At 42.2% G+C, this 23,453-nt stretch overlaps 1 protein-coding gene across 1 annotated transcript in view; it reads left to right on the plus strand.

Annotated features, from left to right (window-relative positions):
- LOC144692383 (metalloprotease TIKI2-like) overlaps positions 1–11,760 on the plus strand; it is a 457,965-nt gene extending 446,205 nt beyond the window's left edge. Inside the window, exon 7 of the mRNA XM_078561164.1 lies at positions 9,072–11,760. Coding sequence (XP_078417290.1) covers positions 9,072–9,261 — 190 coding nt within the window. The 3' untranslated portion in view covers positions 9,262–11,760. The remainder of the gene's footprint in view (positions 1–9,071) is intronic.
- Positions 11,761–23,453: the final 11,693 nt, after the last annotated feature.

The following is a 23,453-nucleotide window of genomic DNA, read 5'->3' on the forward strand; positions in this document are numbered from 1 at the left end:
TTATTAGATGTGTGAACTTAATAGCGTTCTAAATATTGAACATAATTTACTGAAAACAGTAACAACATAATGAAATCCCATTTATTTCCCTTTTCAAAATGAAGTTAGTTAGTCACATTGTGCCATCAACAGCAAGCCAAGCAGGATACTTCTCTCTTTTCAACACCAATGAAGTTGTTTTTCTAGCAGTGAGCTAAGTTTCCTCAAGAAGCAATTTGTCACAGTGGCTGCTTTATATCCTTTGCACCCAAGGTGTATCTTTTGGATGTCTGAACAATTTTCAGTTTAAACCCTGGAGCCCCTAAAACAACAAGGTCCCTAAACCGGCATTACATTAGTCACCTCTGAAACCTATTGCTGCCTATTATGCTAGGTGCAGACAGGTCCTGTGAGTCACCTTTGGCTTGAGCATGGCTGTGTACAATGAAAATGTGTTAGTCTCCCCTTTCAGGCTTGGGGGCAGTCTCACGAATTGTTACATTGACCTTAGGGAATACAGCAGTCCATTGACATGATGAATATTATGTCAGGTGGAGTTGTGATATGCTCCTGACTCCAACATTCCTGATGTTTGATTAGTAGCAGGGGATGACATTCTGCAACCTAAGATACATGATCTTTCGCTGCAGCTAGGATAACTGGCTTCTGCAAACTGCAATCTTTAGATATCGCATTAGATCAAAGTTTATACTCTAGAAAAGCGCTAATGAACAAGCTGTAAGAACTTCATTTCAAAATTAAAAGCAGTTGCTTGCTAGTACAGAACTTGAGAACTTTTCAGCAATACTAAAATTCAAAGCATTTTTTGCATATGATACATCTGCATACCTCTATGAATAAAGAAAATATTCCACAAGGAGCAATCCATCACAATGACAGTTTTATATCCTTTGGACCCAAGGTACATCTTTTGGATGCCTGACCTTATAATGTATAACTCTAAATAATTAAATTGAAAATGAATTGATTAGCTCGCAATTGGAATACTTTCTATATCCTATGGAATGATTGTACGTTTACACTACAAGTGTCAGTCTTAGCTTGATCAGCAAGCCAGCCCTGGCACAATGGACTGGATGATCTCCTGCTAGGCAATATTATTCTGTGAAATAAATTTCAAATATAGTCAGCTACTCCACTGCCTCTTGTAACTGTCAACCTTTTGGATCAGGGTGGCCTTTGGTTCAACCTCTGGACTCTGTTTAGTGCTGATTTCAGCTGGAGGAGCTTTGAGACACTGCAGTTGTCTTTAGCTTTTTTGAATTAGGGAGGGGAAAGTATCACTCAGAGCTCCTGGTTCAGATCACAACACAGTGGTTGTTGCTGGAGGGTGCATGTGTTTGTGTGTACACAGTGTGTTAGTTGAATATAGTTCATTTGTGATGGTATCAGCTCGCCCCATTGAATATCCTGCTAACACTTAGGGGAGAGTTTTAACCTTTCAAGGTGGGTGGGTTTCTGTGTGAGCAGCAGTTTGAATAAAACAGAGACTGTCAGCGTCTTGGGAAGCTGGCAGGAACCCATCAATTTCTGCCTTAAACCCAAGTGTGTTCTTCAGCACACAGGAAACCTCCCATAAGGCAAGGACGTCTGAGATTTAAATGTGTTGAATCAGTAATTAACTGCAGTTTTAACCAAGAATTCTGACTTTAACCCTGAGTACACAAGTTTCCCATGCTTCCTGGAACTTGTCAGGTGAAACAAGATGAGAGGACAGGAGGGATTGATGAGACTGAGCAACTGACAGGCAAGAAAAGCTGTAAATACTGAGGTCTGACAGCCGCTTCCTTACCTAAATGAAAGGCTTCTGCACGCAGGACTTGTTCTGAGTGTGTGCTTTCACTGCTTTGCAGATGATTTCCACTACTTTGGAGATCATTTCTACTAACTTGGAGTTCTTGGCCTTTGAGCTGCATGTGTCAGCTATCAGCCTTTGCAACAGCATGGAAATAGCTTAAATAGCTCTACCCTGGACCTCTGATGAGGAACAAGAGGAGCAGCAACACCAACATAGCAAACACAACAGGAGCCTTCTCCTCAACTACCTGCCACTGCACAGAATAGAGGCGATGAGCTCAGAACTCCCAAGAAGCAATACACTCAGCACAGCTTGCAGGCCGAGGATTAGCTTTTTGGACATGGCTGAGTACTAGTGCTTCAGGAAGCCCAGGCATTCATATCAGGTTGTTGCTGATATATGCAGCCTCCTGGAAAGTTTCCTTCCAAATGGACCAGGTGAGCACACAGTACCAATGGCAGACAAGGTCATTGCAGCCCTTCAGATCTTTGCAGGGTTCTGCTGGTGACAGCCTGCTGTCGAATCTCGTAATCTGCTACCCGCAGGTACACATCACAGGTGATGGATGCCATGATTTGTTACGTGCACTTCACTATTGATGACATCAGTCAGCATGAGAGGGCCCTTGGATTTGCTGCTCTTCCTGGATTCTAACAGGTCCGGGGAGTCATAGGCTGCACTCATTGCAGTTAAGACACTCTCAGATCACCCAGCAGTATTTATCAACCTAAAGGGATCCCCATTCCATCAATGTTCAGCTGACTTGCAGCCACAACATGTGAACTTGCTGCATTTTTATTATGTTTTATTACATTTCCAGATTTTCTGAGCTGATTAAAGTGTGAAGCTGCCATGGGGCCATTTGAACTCATATTCTCTGGATTACTAGTCCAGTAGCAGAACCACTATGCCACCATATGTAAATGGAAGAGAATGTTGCTCAACCCATCATGTCTGTTTTTGATGTATCAGAAAAAAAGACTTTAAACCATTCTGGTTCCTGGCTGTCTGTATGTGTATAAGAATTGAGAGGCATGAATCTGTTCCATACAGGAGGCTTAATATCCCTCATAATTATATGATGATATTTAGTGCAAGTAAGAGATCCATCCTTGAAATGTATCCATGCAGTGCTGGACTAAATGAGCATTATTTCCAGAACACTTTCAGTCCGGGGCCCCTTCTAGACCTTGAGTCTAAGAACTGGTTTTATGAAAAGCTGTAGAAATATTCACTGTAAAAAAAAACGTTGGGCATAACTCAAATGTGTGTTGGCACTTCAGGTAACTGTACTGTTGCAGTAGAACTGAAACTATTTTGTCACTGATCTAATACATAAAAAACCTATTCTGTCAATGTGACGCATGCACTTAAGAATTTTTTTAGGTGAAAATCTGTTTCATATTAGAAGCTTGTCTACTTCAACTTTCTCTTTTTCCTTATCATCAGATGAAATACTTGTTATACTGAGCAGTTAAAATGATTCATACCATATGATAGTCTACAGAAGTGTGTGAGTTTTCTATTGTCCTTTAAATTTTCCACCTCATACCTTAGGAGCAATCCTTGTGCAAGGTTTTATAGTGAGTGGGTATAATGGGAAAGGCACACGACTATGGGAAAAGCACGTTTCTCACCCTCGTCAGTGAATGTGCTCACCGTGAATAGTGACCTTGAAAATCCAAAATGTCAACCAGCCTTTTCCTGTGGTTTTTCACATTATTTGATATTTGAGTCTTCTCCATGGGTAATTACACACCAGATCATATTTCTGGCATCCAAATTGCCACTCCAATAAAGCTAAAGCCACAATTTTAATTTGGGGCAGGAATTGGAGCTAGAAGCGAGCACGAACCATCTGGTCTGCCAGAACGTTAGGTCTGGGGGATTTTAACCCCCCAGCCCTATTTACATGTCCAATACTGATGCCCTCCTGGAGCTGACAGGATTGATATCGCTGCTGGTGGGTGAAAGTCAAAATACATGATAGGGATAGGGAGGGGAAGTGTTCAGGCTGCATCCGGGAATGAGGAGGTACAGTCCCCTAGGTAAATAAGGAATTGGAAGGCGGTGAGGGGATGTCTGGGGCAGGAGAGGCCTGAGGTATCCTTGTGTACTTTATGTGTTCTGGTGGCATATGTTCCTGCAGGTTGTGTAACACTTCTGATTTATGTGTGATTTACTGAATTTAGGATGAGGTGAGTGTGTAATTTTTAGTGCATTTTGTTGATTTACAGGTTGATCCAATCTAACTGCTGGTTGACACCTAAAATTACAGATCAACTGATGTTAGCATTTTGTTATGTAACCAAACTCAACCCTCCAGTATTCTCAGAGGAAAATAAACCGTGTTTAATAAAGGAAAGCGATATTTTAAAAAATAAAGTATTGGAAGATAGGCTTCTGATTCACCTCTAGGTGATTATCCCAGCATTGGTGCAGAGTACTAAAATGGCACAATATGGGGATATACTGAGAGTAAGGATATTCATTCATTTAAATGTTGAAAGGCAATAACAATAAAGCAAGTGGGACTATAAAATATAGCATTCTTTAAAATGTTCCATGTTTAACATTTCAGACATCTCCTTCAGGCCAACACATAATCGAAACATCATAGGATGGAATTTCCTGGATGCAGGTGCCCAGATATAAGTGCAGTTGGGGTGTAAGATAAAGACCAGGCATAATAGATCAAGGAAATTCAGATGCAAATGCATTATGTGGCTAATTATGCTGCACCCGAATTTCCTAATTCTTTTATGTCCACCTATCGACCTGAATGCCTGAACAGATCTTGATTTATTATAATGGCTCTGATCCCAGGCTAAAAAAAACCTTGCCCACAAATTTCCTTCAATCGGTTGGTTCAAAACGGGTGTAAAATTAAGCCCATAATTTTAGGCACAGTCACAAATAGTGTTTTTTCTGGTGTTTTATTGCCATTTACCAGAGCAATTTCTATTTATCATTATTCTCAGTGAGACCTGCTCAGTATTTTCTGTTTATTTGAATGCATTTTTATGGCATCAGTATAAATCATATTAAAAATTGAAAATCTCCCATGATTGTATGTTCTTAAACATGCTGTGACCAATGTGCGTGAATGCTAATTAGATGGTTAACTTTCGCTCTTCATTTTTGGTTCAAGTTTGGCCTTTCCTCAGGCACAGTTGTTCATGCTGATTTTGCTTGTCTATGCACAATTTTATACGTTAAATTGGAGGAAATCAGCAAAACAGACTCACAAATAGCATAATTTTGGGTGTCACATTCTGATTGTGACCCACAGACAATCCCTCTCCCATGTTTTATTGACAGTATAGAAGGCGCTGTCATTTTAGAAAGCTCCATTTGCAACCTTTTATACATCTGGTAATTTACAGTGAAAAGGTTAAAGAGCTAGACTATTACAGTCAATGGGGCTTCATCTCCAAAGCTGTTAAAGACACTGGGATAGATTTTCCCTCCGGGGACAGGAAACAGAAATTGGAACTGTTTCCAATTCCCATACCTGAACCCACCTCCGGTCGTGGGGAGGAGCAAGAGTCACTCAGTGGAATTTTGACAAGGCCTCTCACCCCGTCAGTTAATTGTCTTGGAGACAGGTTCTCCATCCAATTAAGGGTAGTGGGCAGGCTCTCCAAGCCAGAGGGCCAATCAGAGGCTTTCCAGCTTGAGAGGAGCAGCAGCCTGCAATAATAAAAGCAAAATACTGCGGATGCTGGAAATCTGAAACAAAAACAAAAATTGCTGGAAAAACTCAGCAGGTCTGACATATCTGTGGAGAGAAAGGCAGAGTTAATATTTCAAGTCCGTATGACTCTTCTTCAGAACTGCAATGGATGGGATAAGTAACTGAGAGGGCGTTTCAACATGGAGGCATCCTCTCACCAATTTTTACAATCTTAAATTAAAAAACAGTTACATCAACCAGGCCACCACTGCGTGGGGAAAGGGGGGAAGCCATCTACACCTGCACCCAGGCAGGTAAGGAGGGCCTGTAGCACCACCCCCCCGCCACTCCCCCCAGCATTCCACCGGGTGTCCACCTCCAGACACATAAACTGGTCCCATCGGTGTAGGAAACTAAAGGCTGACTGGAAAATCCCAGTCGGCCTCCTTCAGTTGGCTCTAACAAGGCTCTGAATGAGCATGATAGCTCCACTTGGGGGAAGTTAATTTACCCCTCCCACAGCTGACCCTATGGACTCAGCCAGCAGATCAATTCTCAGCATCTCTCTAAGCTTCCTGTACAGAATATCCATTCACTTGTGAACAAGATCCTTGCCAACCACGAACTTATTGTAGGTGATTGCATCAACATCATAGCCTTGACAGAAACCTGGCTGAGCGGTGATGACACATTTCCCCTTGAAGAATCTACCCCCACCACCGGGCAATACCTTCCACTACTTGCCCCATCAAGATCATCATGGTGACAATGTGGCACTTATCACTAGATCACACTTTAGCCTGAACTCCTCCCCCTCTTTCTCCTTTGAGCATTTGTCCCACCCCCTCACCTCTCTTTCAAAATCATCATTCTGTACCATCCTCCCCAGTGCAATAAAAATTTTCTCACTGTGATTTCTTCACTGCTTTTCTCCCTTACAACTGCATTTTGAAAATCCCAACTATCTAGCCTCTGGCCCTCCATTCACCACAACATTTATGAGCTACTGATTTACTCAACTGCACCCTCACCTACACCTTTGATGCCCTAGATCCCAATAAAACCATAACTCTCTCTCACCTTGGCTGTTCCTATCTTGTATGGCCCTCATCTCCACTCCCTTAAGTCCAAGAGACATAGACGTAAACTTATATGGTGAACAACTGGTTAACCATCCACCTCTAGATCAGGCTTGACCACATAAAGCACCATTGGTTCCTGCTCTCTTTTGCTAAAATTGCTCACCATTCCTGGATCATTCTGCAATGAAAAGATAACTCCCAGCGTCTTTCTTCAGTGCAGACCATCTCCTTAAATCCCCTTCCCCTGTCTCTTCCACCTCACCTCCAATAATAAGTGTGAACAGCTCGTGGGCTTCTTTGTCACTAAGATCAAACTACCTGGTCAGCTACTTCTGCTGCATTTCTCCCTTCCACTAGCTGCTGCGCCAACCTTCCTCTAAGGCTCCCCATACCCTTGCTCTGAACTTGCATCTTTCTCTAGTTTCTCTTCTACTTCCTTCATTCCATCTTCAAGCTCATATTGTCCATGAGACCCAGTTTCTGCATCCTCAAACCCTATTCCCACTAAACTGCTGACAATTTGTTTTTATTTTTGTTTTTAACTCAACTTCCTGTCTTGGTCCCCATGTTAACCAACATTGTTAACTGTTCTCTCTCTTCAGGTTGTCCCTCTCTCCTTTAATTCTGCTGTCATTACACCTCTCCTCAAAAAAACAACCCTTGGCCCCACCATCCTTGCACACGACTACCCCATCTGCAACCACCATCTCCAAAACCCTTGAATGTATAGCCACTTCCCAAAATCCATGCCCATCTTTCCCAAAAATCCATGTTTAAATTCTTCTGATCAGGTTTCAACCTCTGCCAATGTACTCAGACAGCTCTTATCAAATGTGACTGTGACAACGGTAAACTATCCCCCCTTGTCCTTCTCAAACTATCTGCAGCATTTGACATGGTCGATCACACTATCTTCCTCCAATACCTCTCCACTGTCATCCGGCTGAATAGGACTACTCCCAGCCAGTTCTATTATCTGTTTAACTGTAGCCAGAGTATCACTTAAAATGTCTTCTCTTCCTGCCCCTCCACCATTATCTTAGGTGTCCCCAAGCGTCTATCCTTGCCCCCTCAACAACTCATCCAAACGCACAGCGTTAGTTTTCATTGTGTGCTGACAACACCCAGTTCTAACTCAGTATCACCTCTTTCAACTCCTCCACTGTTGCTAAATTACCAGGCTATTTATCTGACATCCAGTACTGGATGAGCAGAAATGTCCTCTAATTAAATATTGCAAGACTGAAGGCATTGTTTCGGTCCCTGCTCCAAACTCCGTTCCCTAGTTCCCAAATCCAACCCTCTCCCTGGCAACAGTCTGAGATTAAGCCAGTCTGCTCTCAGCCTCGGTACCATGTTTGATTCCAAGATGAGCTGCCAACCTCATATTCTTCCCTTCACTAAAACCACCTATTCCCACCTCTGTAGGACTGCCCGACTTCTCCCAGCCTCAGCTCAGCTGCTGCTGAAACCCTCATTCACACCTTTTGTTATCTCTATACTTGACTATTCCAATTCACTCCTGGCCAGCATCCCATATTCTACCCTTGAGGTCATACAAAACTCTGATGCCCGTGTCTTCACCCATTCACCTATCACCTCTCTGCTAGCTGACCTACATTGGCCCCTGGTCAAGCAACACCTTGATGTTAAAATTTTCATCCTTGTTTTCAAATTTCTCCATGGCCTCTCCCTTCCCATTCTTTGTAATCTTCTCCAGTCCCACAACCCTCTGAGATATCTGCATATGCCCTGGCCTCTTCAGCATTCCCGATTTTAATTGCCCCACCATTGGTGACTGTGCCTTCAGTTGCCTTGGCCATAAGCTTCAGAATTCTCTCCCTGCGCCTATCCACCTCTCTACCACACTTTTCTCCTTTAAGACTCCTTAAAACCTGCCTCTTTGACACCTTATGTGGTTTGATGTCATATTTTGTTTTATAACTCTCTTGTGAAGCAGCGTGAGACTTTTTATGACTTTAAAGGTGCTATATAAATATAAGTTGTTGTAAATAAGGCTGTTGATGTATGGATCATAAAAGTAGTCCCTTGGGGTGGGTTTTGTTTTGAGGTATTTTTCTCCCTTAATTTGATCCTGGTCTCCCTGCATCACACACTGTCTGTGCACACAAGGTTGGAAGGACAGCATGCTCCTGAGTCTTTGTGAATGGCACTCGGCTCAGGCCAGCCACTGAGAGAAGTGCTAGAGCAATGAGTGGGTGACTGTTGCCTCCGTTTCTCACTTCCTGTGGAAATTAAGACACACATCCTCTTGCCCAGCAGCTCTACACAGGAGATTAGGGAAATTTCTGCTTCCTTTCCACCACAGCTGATTTATGTGACGTATACTTTATTTCGCTGGAATTAGTTATTTCATATTTAAAGGCCGTTAGAATGATTTTTACATCAAATTTCTCAATTTTATAGGTAACTTAAAGCTAATCTAAAGTTTCATTGTTCCTGTGGTGCTTACTTCCTGGGTATCTGATGTTTCTATTTTATTTTTTTTCTTCAGCACAACAGTCATGCCATCCAATATCAGAATAATCAATGGCTACATCACAGTGGAACCTGCGCACGAACCTTCACATCAAAAGGAGCAGTATCCCATTCTCAACTCTGCCTCAATGGCCACAGCCCCATCAGCAACTGTGCTCCTCTGTGGGGTAGTCTGTTTAATCTGGAGTCTGCTGTGGCCCTCCTGACCCCCCTGCACACGCAACCTTAACCCACAAAGTTCTTTTAATTTAAGAGAAAAACCCTTAAATGAATTTCTGGTATTAGCTGATGGAGCTTTTTGCAGTTACATAAAGGAAGTGCCTGTGCCCTCAGCTTGGTAGACCCACAAGACTTGGTTGCATCAGATCCATCATGTTCTTAGTGATGATGCAGGAAAAAGTAAAATGAGATTCAGAGGCCCGAACAGCCATATGGTGACAGCATCTTCTTTTTGTAGAAGGATATTTTCCCATGATGCTATGGGACATTGTAAATTTACTTCTGAAAGTCTATATGTTCATATGAATAATGTATATTTATTCCCCATCAAAGTTAAGTTTTTTGTTGCATATGCGCCTTCACAACACATGAAAAGCCCAGTGCTCTAGAAGTTGTGCTTTAGTCTGACCAGGCGAGGTTGATTTTCTACCGAATGCTGGTTAGTGGGCATATTTATTTGTTGAGAAATATATTAGCAGGAGATTCCTCCTGAGTCCCACTTTAATGCCTTTAATGATTCAGCTGATGTTCAGTATATCCAGTGGCTCTGAAGATAATTGAATGGTGTTTGGTTCTGCTCGCCGTTTTTAAAGTAGTGATTCATAAAGAAGGGCAGGATGTTTTCCTGCAGACGCTCAGTTAGTAAGTGCACATCTGAAAGCAAGATCATCCCGCATGCGATCGGCGGTCTGTATTTTACTGAACTCAACTGGATCATCAGATGCATCACAAAGCTGATGTTACTCGAGAACTTCCCTCAAACAGCCAATCGGAGACATTAAAATCACTATGTGCAGCCACCCACACAACATATCAGTTGTGCAGATACAAAAGCACAATTCGTTTAAAAAAAATACATTTGCTGAGTTGAACCTAGATTACACATGGAAGCAAGTCAGGATTCATCTTGGTGAAGTTAAGAAGAAATTGTATTTTATATAGCACCTTTGATGTCCTCAGGATGTTTGAATATGCTTCACAGTCGATGAATTACATTTGAAGTGTAATCTCTGTTGTTATCTAGGGAATTGCAGCAGCCAAACTACACACAGCAGGGGCCCACAAATAGCACTAAGATAAACAACTAGTTAATCCGTTTTGGTGTTGTTGTTTAAATGATCAATGCTATCCAGAACACATATGTTCTTTAAATAATATCTTCCGTGCCCGTAGGAACAGGCAGATGGGGCCTTTGTTTAACATCCCGGCTAAAAGATGGCACCTCTAACAATATCACATTACCTCAGTGATGTGCACTTCCTCAGTATTGCATTGAAGCAGCAGCCTAGATTTCGTGCTGAGGTCTCTTTCTGGTGGGACCTTTGATTGCCTCACTCATGCTATCTGCCATTGAACAAAGCTAAAACCCACATAATCCAAGTGACTCTGGTATTTTTGAGGGTAAATGCATCATTTTGGTACTAAGCTGTGCCGAATAGCAAGACCCCAGGTTTGATGTCTGAGCTGATCTCAGCTGAGACTGCAATACAGATGATGCAAATGGCCTCAATATCTGTGAGTTAGAGAAATACAGAAATGAGTGGAGGCTGCTGATGGCAATCCTGCTGGAGAGTGCCTGTGCTCGACTTGGTGCTGAAATAGTTTATTATTGCTTAGACTCACAGATGAAAAGTAGTCTTTTGAGTGAAGTACCGAGGAGCAGCTGGCTCCTGTGGAAATGTACTTTATACCCCATTCAGCATCTTTAGGAGAAGTGGAGAGACATGAGAATCTGATATTTAAAATGATTGGCCCTGTGATTCCTGAGGGCCAACTCCACCAACACAAGTGTGGTGCTTGGATCGCCCACCAGTCCCAGACCCAAACCTGAAATTCTACCCACAACCCCAGGGCTGGGATCATCTGCCTGGTATGGGTAGGCTGGTGGCCCCTGCGTGGGCACATTAGCAACCACGGTTCAGTCTGACCCAATCTGCCCTTGTATGGCAAAGCAACCTACACCTATTCTGCCTTAGACTCCCTGTGTTGAAGTGAGGAAAAATAACCTCCTGAACCTTTCAGCCCTGTAAGAAGCTATTCTGGCTCCTGATGAAGTAAGCGATCCTCTCCCTCCCGAATCGATTACTTTAATCCAGGTAGGGATTTGGGCCTTCTAAAAGATTGAGAGTGACATAAGTTCTACAAGGGTATAAAGGGTTCAATTCCCATAGTAGCCTGGAACTCTCACCAACAAAATCTCCCTTAACATTGAAGACATTGGGTGGGAAATGCAGTTATGGCAGGCATAAAATCTGCCCCCTAGTGGAATTTAAAGAATATAACCAACACCTGGTTGGAAATCAGGGGCAGGGGTTTTGAGGTTGGTGTGAGGGTGCAATTGGCGGGCCCGGGAGCAGCTGGGGAATGGACCGTCGACTGCGATCGGCCCCCGAACGCGATTTCACGCTGGCTACCCAATTAACGGCCAGCCAGCGTGAAACGCGCGTTGAAATGCTCAGCGCTGCCGTGGTGTGGGCGGGAGGAGGGAGCGCGGAATGAAAACCCCCTGAACGCAGAGAGCTGCCTCAGGGAGCTGAAGAATTTAAAAGCAATAAAAAAAGATTTTAAAACCTGGAAAAAATTGTCCATGTATCAGATCAGTCATCAGAACATATACATGATGAAAATTCTGTCCATACATTTTTTTTTATGTTTCAGGAAACATGCATAGTCCGCCTGGCAGAGCCTGTCCACCAGGTTGGACAGACCACGAAAATTTGGGGACAATTGGAACTTTGATGGGCTTAATTGCCCACTTAACTGTCGGCGGGCTCGCTTCCAACTCCCCCGCGCGCCCACTGATCAAAATCTCGCGCGAATGAGGAATGACGTTGGGACACTCGCCCAACGTCATCATGTACTATTTTACGCTCGAGCGGGGTCGGACACATGCCCACACCCCGAGCTAGAAATTCTGCCCCAGGATTCCCACACTCTTTAGCCCCAGAAATTTGGGTCTTATTATCCAATCTGGAGATTTGCTTTTGCAGTTTATGGCACCATTTACATCGCTCAGTTTTATCACTGTGCAAAACACACCCTTCTCAGACTCTTAGAATATACTGAACATACAGCAAATTCCACCAATCAGTATAGTTTCATAATATCTCCAGAGTTCAGAGGTCCTTCCCTTTCTTTATATGGCAATATCCTTCTAGAAAGTTGACAAGTGCATCTGTCAACTACAACTTTGAAGTCCAGTGCTAATGCTGCAGTCTATAGTTACTTATTATATTCACAGAAAGTGTTTAAAGAAGACCTTTTTTGCAGAATGAGATGAGCCCTCAAATTGATTTAGAGTTGATTTTTTATTTTTCTGTTGAAGCCATGTTCTATTTCACTGCCATGTTAGGTAATGAAAATATTTTCTGTGTAAAATAATGGTGCATCATTCCGTTTAAGTGATGGCAGATTTACTGTCTCGGCCCAGGGAAACTCAACGCAATGAGCAGACAAACATCAGATGGAGTTCAAATGGGCTTTTTCCTCAAAAGATCAACTCCCAATTGAATAAAATTTGGCACGAGAGCTATTGACTGAATGCTGCCACTGCAGGTGTAGAATCGCTAAGGGACAACAACTTTAAAAATGCAGTCAATTAGAGTCTGTGATGTGGGATTAGTGGATCAATGTCAGAGATTTTCCAGTAGAGATTCTGCCCTGGCTGTACTAAGATAATTTGACTGAAATTATCCACAACCTGATTTTTCTGCAGTGCACATCAGCTGACTTCTTGGCACTAGTGTATGTGAATGTTGCGTGGTGCATTTGTATCATGTCTATACATTTCATCCATTTTACCCATATTCAATTTTCCTTTCTACCCTCTCATGTTGTGCTCATTGTTTGTTCCTCACTATTTGGCGTCCTTCACTTTGCTATTTTGTATTTTTGGTTTTTTTAAAGGTACTTTCTCCTTTCTGCCTCCTTGGTATGTGCCAGCCACTAAACTCGTCGTTCTCTAGCAGTACTTTCTGTTACCAGGAATTGTGATATGTGGCCTTGGATGGCGAGGCAGCTTGCATTGATTTCTGTGGAACCACCACATTCAGCATGCCCAGTGTAACAGTGGTAGCTCCGCTAATCCACCCACATGCATTTCTCACACTCAGCCCTGACTCTTGCTCCAAGTTTCAGTTTATATAGTTATTGTCCTTGTAAAACTTAAGCAAGGGCAACATTTTCCCCCCCCCCGTCGGGGGGGTTGTGTGGGCACAGGCGGGCGGGCCTCCAATCGGCGGTCCTCAGTCGGGGGTGCGCCGCCATTTTACGTGGCCGGGCCAATTAAGGCCCACCCAGCGTGACATCCGCCAGGAAGCACTATGCACTCCCTGTGCAGGTGGGGGGGGGGGGGGGGGGATTCCCTCAGCCGGGAGTGCGCTCTTTCGCGCATGTGCGCAGAAGAGCGCACTCATCTCCTTGAGGCTAAGTGCTGCCTCAGGGAGATCAAATCCGATTCAAAAGTGGACATAAAGGTAATACAATGTCACATGAGTTGGGACATGTCCATAACGTTTATTTAAACATTTCATAAAAATTTAAAAACCCTCATGAAACCTCATCTCGCCGGGGATGGGGTTTCATGCTTTTTTGGAAGCCCGCCAGGGCTCCTGGCCTGCTCGCCAACCCTAAGGTTGGACAGGCAGGTCCATCAATCAGGCTACTTAGTTTTTTAATGGCCTTAATAGGCCGTTGACAGTTCAGCGAGTGCACAGCCGATTCGGTTGCGTGCCCACCAAACTGAAAATCTACATGATGCGGGGTGACGTCAGGACACATGCCCGATGTTTCCCCGCATCATTTTACGGGGCAGCGAGCGGGCCCCGCCCCCGCTCGCCGACCGGATAAACCTGCCCCAAATCTTTTCCTTGGTTCCTTTTTGTGCATCAGATTGGATGGTGGGTGAGGCAGGAATTTGCTCAACTGTTATTCCTCCCTGATGGTAATAGTCTGCTGGCACTCACTGTCAGAGTTCACACAAAGAAGAAAGGTCAACTTAGATGAAGTACTAAAAAGGTTGTTGCCACCACTGCATCGATGCCCCAGAAATATCTGGTACTTTCTGGTAAGATTGCAAAAATTGGTTAAGAAAATGATGGCTGCACACCAATTTTGTCTTTCTCAGCCGTAAAAAAAGGACAGTGATCATCACTGGCTTGAAATCCTGTGTCGTTAAGTGAGTGTTGAGTCATCTAGGCCACGTTATTACTGCAGTGCTCTTACAGAACTTCTAAGTCCCCCTTTGCTGAAATTTACCAATTTACCACCAATTCTGAATTAAATGCCAAAGATTGGCGAGTGGTAAAGAGGCTTATTGCTGAAGGGATGTGTGAGTTTTACACATTTCAGGCTGCTCCTGCTCCTCTTCTGTCATGGAACAGGACTGGTGCTCACCAAGGGACCCTCAGAGCGCCCAATGCCTTTCGAGCTGGTGACTTCTGTGGAGATGAGTCCCTGCACTTTTTCCATTAATTTTTTTTTTTTGACAATTCTTTTTGAAAATATTACCAAGAACCGTAAACTGATATTGTGGAAAAGAACTAATCTGCGTGCACACCAAACAGAACATTGGTTCTCAATTAATTGGTACACGTTAAGTTATTACAGAAGCAAAATATTTTATTTTTGTCATCTGTTTTGACATTTTTGTAACATATCTTGATGCTTTTCTCAGCACACTGCTGTAAAAGATTCTATTAATGTTATTTTTTCAGAAATATTATTTTTTTAGTGTAATGTAATGCTGTATTGTAATAAATCAGAATATGTATTAGAGTAATTGCAGCAACCAAGTCAAATTTTTGCAAAAAAGAAGACAAGATGGTGAAAAGAAATGGATTGACTCCATAGTGAGGTGTTAAAGACAGGATCTTGTACATTTGAATCAATATGTTTATTAATAATTATTATTACTGATTTAAACATTTTATATTCTTGTAGAAAAACAGTACAGAAGCTCATTTCAGTATTTTTTTCATCTTAGCTATCTATCCATGGCCCTATTTATATGGAGGTGGTAGGCAATGACTTGTTGGTTTATTGCAGTTCCCCCCCGCCCCCACTGCTACCGGTTTAACCAAAATTCACCAGTCTTGCTTGAATTCAACGACTGGATAATTATTCAATTAATCAAGAGAAATTTGGCTCACAATATGCAACGCAACCAGACAGACCCTCAAAAATTAGACTGGAAAATGATGCCTGAAAGCAGCACACAACTTTACATGCAGTGAACCATGTAGCAGTTTTTATTTTCACAAAGTCCTAAGTTCTGTGAAGACCTTTGATGTCTATATGTTTTTTATCCCAGCATAAAACATGCAAAAGGCATTACTGGCTTAATTCAGGAAAGAAGAAATCTAGGATTTAGGCAGAGTGATTCATTTCATGTGAAGTGATTAAATTACGTGAGTTTAACACATTCATGTAAATAAGGCCATAGTTTGCATTAATCGAATGAATGTAGGAGCATACCAAACCTGAAATAGAATTATTTTGTTTACAATTTTCATGTGACTGTGCTTGTCACAAAATTGTGAAATTTTGAAAAAAAAAATAATATAAAGAGTCAATAAATCATTATAATTTAATAGCTGTCTCTTGGTGAAATCTGAGATTATATGGGATAACTGCAATTAAGGACTTTAAAATGAAGCTCATACTGCCACCTTGGGGCAGAAGGCAGCAATTGCAGCAAACTCAAAGTTTTGCTGTTTTTTCTCAACATTGTACAACACTGATTTTCATGGAGGTTCATTAAATTGCAAATATTGATAGCTCTACTATACAACAGTATCATGTTACTTACTTAAAATTTCATCACCTTGAAAAGAAATCCATTGAGATTATCTGTTATTCATATCGAAAACATGAATGCCAAATACAGAAGACTTTCCATATTTAGACATCCAGTGCCCTTTGCACCCAGCGTCACATGTTTCCAGGATAAGTAAAACACACCAAAGGTAAAGCAAATCTTCCTGTTCTGCCCCAACAAAATGACAGAGTTGAAAGCCGAAGTTGTTCCATTTATCCCACTTGCCAGCTTTGTGGTTTTCTGAATGGAGTCCCTCATTTTAGGACCAAGATATCTTCAGCTCTTGTGCTGCGGGTGCCTGGTTATTTGAACCTGGGCTCAGACTGCTTAAACTCACTTCATGTAGGACCTCACAACCAGCAGAGTTAAAGAGGGACAGACTAGATGTTCATTCCATTCTTAAGTTTGGACTGGATTTACAACCAGGCCCCAGTGGTGAGATTACAGTGTGATCACTTGCTGAACTGCCAAGTCCTTCACTTTTTTTTACGTGTTGTCACCAGGGACCTTGCAACATTAATCTTTAATTTCAACAAAAAACTCTGTCAAATATCATGGGCATCACAAGTGCACTTTAACCCCGTTTTAGACCCGTGTTTAACACTCCTTAAATAATTCACAACTGAAAAGTTGTTGGCTTCTTGGTTACTCCTACAAATGAGAATTAGTGAGCGGGTTTAAATACCCTGGGGGAAGATTTGCTCGTTATGCTAGGTGTAATGATCATAAAGCTGTTCTTTATAAAAGGAATTATAATTTTGTTACACATAACACAAATAACATTGGCTCCCATTAGCAATTGAACGATTATTCTTAGTTCTGTAACCACTCGCTAAAGTAATGGTAAATTTTCCGACCCAAATCCATCCCCATCCTATTCCCTTTCCTAGCTGCTAATCAGACGTTGATGTGCAGAAGTCTTTTCATTAGATTCCACAGAAACAAATTTGTTATTTCCTACTAATTTGGAGCAGGTGATCTGAGCCTTAACAAAACAACAGTCAAAAGAATTGATGTTGGCCAACTTACCAATTAACTAAATGAGCAAATAGGGAAAAGGACACACCAAGGCCCCAATTTTGAGTGCCATCACCTGGGGTTGGAACAGAGTGGTAAAGCCTCAAAAAGCAGCACTTAGCACTCCATTCCCACTACCCAGCCACCTTGAATGCAACTTTCTGTGTTCCTTGTACGACTACGCTCAGGTTCTCTGAACATTACCATTTAAAAGTTTCACACATCCGAAAAAATATTCTACTTTTCTATTCTTCCAAAGTGAATAACTTCTCCACATTATACTCCATCTGCCATCTTGTTGCCCATTCACTAAACCTGTCTGAACCTCTTTGCAGCCTCCTTATGTCTTCCTCAACAGTTTACGTTTTCACCTCACTTTGTATCCTCATCAAACTTACTCTCAGTCTCTTTGTCTATGTCATTAATATAGATTGTAAATAGGTCAGGCCCCAGCACTGATTCTTGGGCACGAGTCACAGCCTGCCGACTTGAAAATGACCTGTTTATCTTTACTCTCTGCTTTCTGTCCATTAGCCAATCCTCAAATCATGTTAATATATTATCCCCTACACCATTAGATCTTCCATATAAATCTTTTGAGTCACACCTTATCAAATGCCTTTTGCAAATACCACGTCTGCTGACTATCTACCCTACTAGTTACTAGAAAAGACTCTGATAAATTTGGCAAACATTATTTCCCTTTGGTAAACCTTGTTGACTTTGATCATACTATGATTTTCTAAGTATTATTAATAGATTGCAACAAATTGAAATCAGGCTAACTGGCCTGTAGTTCCCTCTTTTCTCTTCTCCTTTCTTGAATAGCGGGCAGGATTTTCGGGTCATCGGGCGGGTGTGGTGGGCAGGAGCCCGGGAGCGGCTGGGAAACGATCCGCCACCCACTATAATAATGGGGAATTATTGGCTCCCGACTGCAATTTCAGGCTAGCTGGCCAGCCAGTGTGAAAGGCTCGCTGAGAAGCTCAGAGCAGCCGGGGTGGGGGCAGGAGTAGTGCGAGCACAAAAGCCTGCGCATGCACGGGGGAGAGCGCACTGAAAGCTCCCTGAAGGCTGCCTCAAGGAGCTGAAGAATATTAAAATCAAAAATAAAGATTCTAAACATGTGCAAAATGTGTCCCTGCATAGAACTCACTAACATGATCATAAACATTATAAAAATTATGTGAAAATGTTTTTATTTTTGTTTAATTAATGTTGGAAACCTCATCCCGCCCATGGATGAGGTTTTCTAAAATATACAAAGGCTGCCTGGCCGATTCGCCCGCCCGCCAACTGTAAGGGTGGACAGGCAGCGAAAAATAGGTGTAAATTAATTGATTAATGGCCTTAATAGGCCTCTTAATTGTCGGCAGGCGCGCTGCTGACTCTCGCACGCGCCCGTCCACCGAAATATTGCGCAGGTGTGCGATGACGTCGGAACACTCGCCCGACATCATCCCAACGCTATTTTACGCCCAATCGGGTAGGGCGTGTGCCCCCACCCGCGGGATGTAAAATCCTACCCAGTGTTACATTTGCTAACTTCCAACCCAATGGGACCATTTTAGAATCTCGGGAATTTTGGAAAAGCATAACCAGTGCATCCACTATCTCTACAGCTACCTTTTATAGAAGCTATGATGTAGGCCATCAGGTACTAGGAATTTGTCGGCTTTTAGTCCATTAAGTTTCTCTAATACTTTATACAATATTAATTACTTTAAATTCCTCCCTCGTTTTGCTTCCTTGGTTACCATATAAATACTGTGGCAACAAGATCAGGTCAGAGGCTAGAAATCCTGTAACGAGTAACTCACCTCCTGACTCCCCAAAGCCTGTCCACCATCTACAAAACACAACTCAGGTGTGTGATGGAATAATCCCCACTTGCCTGGAAGAATGCAGCTCCCACAATACTCAAGAAGCTTGACACCATCCAGGATAAAGCAGTCCGCTTGATTGGCACCAGATCCACAAACATTCACTCCCTCCACTACCGACGCACAGTAGCAGCAGTGTGTACCATCTACAAGATGTACTGCAGGAACTCACCAAGGCTCCTTTGACAGCACCTTCCAAACCCATGACCACTACCATCTAGAAGGACAAGGGCAGCAGATAGATGGGAACACCACTACCTGGAAGTTCCCCTCCAAGTCACTCACCATCCTAACTTGGAAATATATCGCCGTTCCTGTCGCTGGGTCAAAATCCTGGAACTACCTTCCTAACAGCACTGTGGGTGTACCTACACCACATGGACTGCAGCGATTCAAGAAAGTAGCCACCACCACCGTCGCAAGGGCAACTAGGGATGGGAAAGAAATGCTCGCCTGCCCAATGAAGCCCACATCCCATGAATGAATATATATAAAAAATTCTGGTATGTAATTTTTATCTTCTGTGAAGACAGACACAAAGACTGGAATTTTCCCTTTGGAGGTAGGAAGTGGGAGTCAGGATTAATCCTGATGTCACAATTCTGCCTCTGTCCTGGCAGTTCTGGCAAGGAGGACTTTCATCTCTTGGAGGGTGAGATGGCCTGGAGTGGCACCAGACCTGAGGCAGAGAAGGAGGTGGGCCAATACTGAATTGGCCAGGTTAAAAGGCCCATACCCATTCCCAAAAAATGGCCCGGTTCTTTGTTGCCATCTGTGGCTCCTCCAAATAGAGGAAAACCTGCAGATCAGTGTAAATCCTCCCTCCCCTCACCTCAAACCCCTACTCCCCTCACCCCTTTCACCCACCTTACCACTATCACCCCTTTATCTCTTTCATTCCCAACACTCCTCACACCCTACTGCCCTCACCCCTTATCCACTCATGCCCTTAAGCCACTGCCCCCTTACCCCTCTACCCCCTTCACTCATTCACCCAGTATCCACTTTATAAACAGAGATCACAAGCCTCATAATAACATTTGGAAGTCATTGGAAAGCTCATAAATCTGTCAAAATAAACAAACATCACTTGAACAGGTACTTTAAAACAATTAGCCTCTTCAGAAGCTTATAAATATGTCAGACAAATATCACTTCAATAGGAAATTGGAAATGATTAGTCTCTTTCGAAGCTTGTAAATCTGTCGAAATGAACACACATCACCTGAATAGGCAATTTTAAAAAGTCATTAACCTCTTTGGAAGCTTGTAAATCTGTCAGATCCATCAAACTTACATTCCCCAGGATCGCTGAATAAATATATTACACACCTTACAGTCCATTAATGATTTTGAAGATAGCCAAAAAGTCTTACATCTGTCAAAGCTTTCAAACAGCCAAACAGATGGCTGAGCTAATCTGCAAAGAACTGAAAGCAATTGGGAGAGTTTAACAATTAGCTTAAGCTCTCACAATGGGCTAGCCTTTCAAAATTGTTAAATGCGGAATAACACTTTATCTAGCGGACAATCTATTGTATCTGAAGACTTTTCCAATTTTACAATGCTGTTTTTTCACATTACCGCTTTCCAGCTGTTTGAAGTAACAACCTGTAAACCACATTATTTAATGGTCACTTACATTTTCAAATCACAGCACTGTCATCACATACTTCAGTAAACATGGATACAACTCAGACTACAGCATTTCATGATGAACAGTAAAGGAGGCAAAACAATTTTTATTCACCTTCTTTACCATTCCCACCTCCAGTCTGCAGGTGTGATTTAGGAGGGTTTTCAAATCCTGGTCACCTCCTTGAAAATTCCAGAAGTTCTGGAATGCCCACTTCTACAAAGTTGCCAACAAATTCTAAATAGGAATGTGTCAGGCCCCAGGCTCACCCCCTTTCCTGTGCCACTGAAAATAACCAGAGACAGAAACAAAGGCAGGATTTCTGCTTTTGCATCTCGGTGGCCATTTATTTTACAAACCTGACTCTGTCCCGTTTTGAGTCTGCAAAATCTTGGCCAAAATATTTGTTCAAAGTCTTTGCTGTTTCCTCATTCGCCATGATCATTTCTTCTGCCTCTACCACTAAGGGACTACTTACTACTATTCTTTGAAACATTATAAGCCTCATGTTTTAATCTATAACTACCTGTAACTTATCTAATAAGCCACAGATGGATCTTTCTCACTGAGTTTTTGTTTTTTAATGGAATGTATTTTGCTGAAAATTTTGAATCATTCTTCAAATGCTTCCCACTGTCTATTCCATACTTTATAGTCCATTTACCTAACTAACCTTAGCCAGCTCCCCATTTATATCCATTTGTTTGAGTTTAAGATTCTTGTTTTGGTCTTGAATATGTTGTTCTCAAACTTAATATGGGATTTAATTGTATTATGATCACTTTTTCTAACAGGATCTTTCACCATGAAATTACTCATTAACCCTGCCTTATTACACAATACAAGATCAAAAAAATCGTATCCTTGGTTGGTTCCACAATGTATTGTTCTAAGAAACTATTGCAAAAGCATTTTATAAACTCATCTTCAAGACCACCTTTGCCAATTTGATTTGTCCAGTCTATATAAAGAATAAAGTCACCCATGATTATTTCATTGCCTTTGTTACAAACTCCAATAATTTCTTGCTTAATGCCATGTCCATTGATGTAACTACTGTTAGTGGGACCTGAAAACTACCCCCCGTTAACATTTTCTGATCCTTGTTATTCCTAATTTCTGCTCAGACTGATTCTACTTCCTGATCTTCTGAACCAAAATCCTTTCTTACTCATTATCAGGGTTACTCCTCGTTCTTTTCCATTCTACCTGTCTTTTTGAAATGTTGTGTACCCGGGAATATTCATTGAACTATCTTGGTCATCTTCCAGTCATGTCTCTGTATTGGGAATTATATCAAACCCAGCTCTATTTGTGCTGCTAATTTGGTTGTCTTGTTATGAATGCTTCAGGCATTCAGATAAAGATCCTTTAGTTGTATTTTTTAAATATTATTATTTGCATGGACTTTATTCACTGATGCACTATTATCATTAAATTCTCTGTCCCTTTCTGTCTCATCCTGCTTATTTTTACTCAAATCACTACATTGCTCTATTGTCTGAACATTTTTCCTTACATTTCTAAATTTCCCTTCACCTGACCTCTTCCCCCCCCTGCCCTCTTGTACTTGAAAGCCCTATCTACAATCCTAGTTATATGATTCGTGAGGGCACTAACCCCAGCCTGATTTAAGTGGAACCCACACTAATGGAACAACTCATTCTTTCCCTATTGCTGGTGCCAATGTCCCATGAATTGAAACCCCTTCTTCCCACACCACTCTTTGAGCCACATATTTAATTCTCTAATCTGTTTGACCCTATGCCAATTGGCCCATGGCTCAGCGAACAATCCAGAGATTATTGCCTTTCAGATTCTGCATTTTAATTTGGATCTTAACTCCTGAAACTGTCTCAGCAGACATCATTCTTAATTCTACCATGTCACTGGTTCCCATGTAGACCATGACAAACCTCTCCCTCACACTCTGAGTTGGTCTCCAGCCGTGGAGGGATGTCTTTAATCCTGGCACCGAGCAGAAAACACAATCTTTGGAACTTCTGGTTGTGGCTGCAGAGAATGGTATCTATTATCTGACTTTCCTTTTCACTCCCCCTACTTGAATATCTTCCTGCACCATGGTGCTACAGTCAGTTTGCCTGTCCACCCTGCAGTCCTTGTTTTCATCCACACAGGTATCAAAGTTATAGTGTGCATAACATTGAAATTCAGCACTTGTTGCTACTTCAGAGTGAAAATAATCAAGCGATATATTTCCCTCTTGTTCATAAAAGCTGGGACAGAGATCGGTTTTACTTTTTTATTCTGGGCTTTATCCAGGAATTTGTGAGAATGAGATTTTGTTAGTGGTAATGAAAAATTTCAGTCTCACAATATTCCTGTAATAATAATCCTTTAACTCTTATTAAGAGTGAATGAACAACTTAACCTGTATAAATATCACAACTTGAATTAATCCCAGTGTAGAGTGCGTAAATGTTGTAAAGTTGTTACTAGTAATTTATACTACTCATTCTACTTACTCTAAGTTTAATAAATAGTTTTTAGAGTTACAGGATGGCAGGTCAGCTCAGCCAAGTGGAGTGTACATCCTGCAGTATGTGTGAAGCTGTGGACGCACCATGTGTCCCTGACAAACACATCTTTAGGAAGTGTCACCAGCTGCACAAGCTTGAGCTCTGAGTTTTGGAACTCAAGCGGTGGCTGGAGTCACTGTTCTGCATCCACGAGGCAGAGGACTACATGGATAGCACGTTTAGGGAGGTGGTCACACTTCAGGTCAGAAGTGTATAGCCAGAGAGGGAATAGGTGACCGCCAAGCAGTGTAAGAGAACCAGGCAGGTAGTTCAGGAGTCCCCTGAG

The sequence above is a fragment of the Cetorhinus maximus genome, chromosome 17 (assembly GCF_964194155.1).
Source record: "Cetorhinus maximus chromosome 17, sCetMax3.hap1.1, whole genome shotgun sequence".
NCBI classification, from domain to species: domain Eukaryota; kingdom Metazoa; phylum Chordata; class Chondrichthyes; order Lamniformes; family Cetorhinidae; genus Cetorhinus; species Cetorhinus maximus.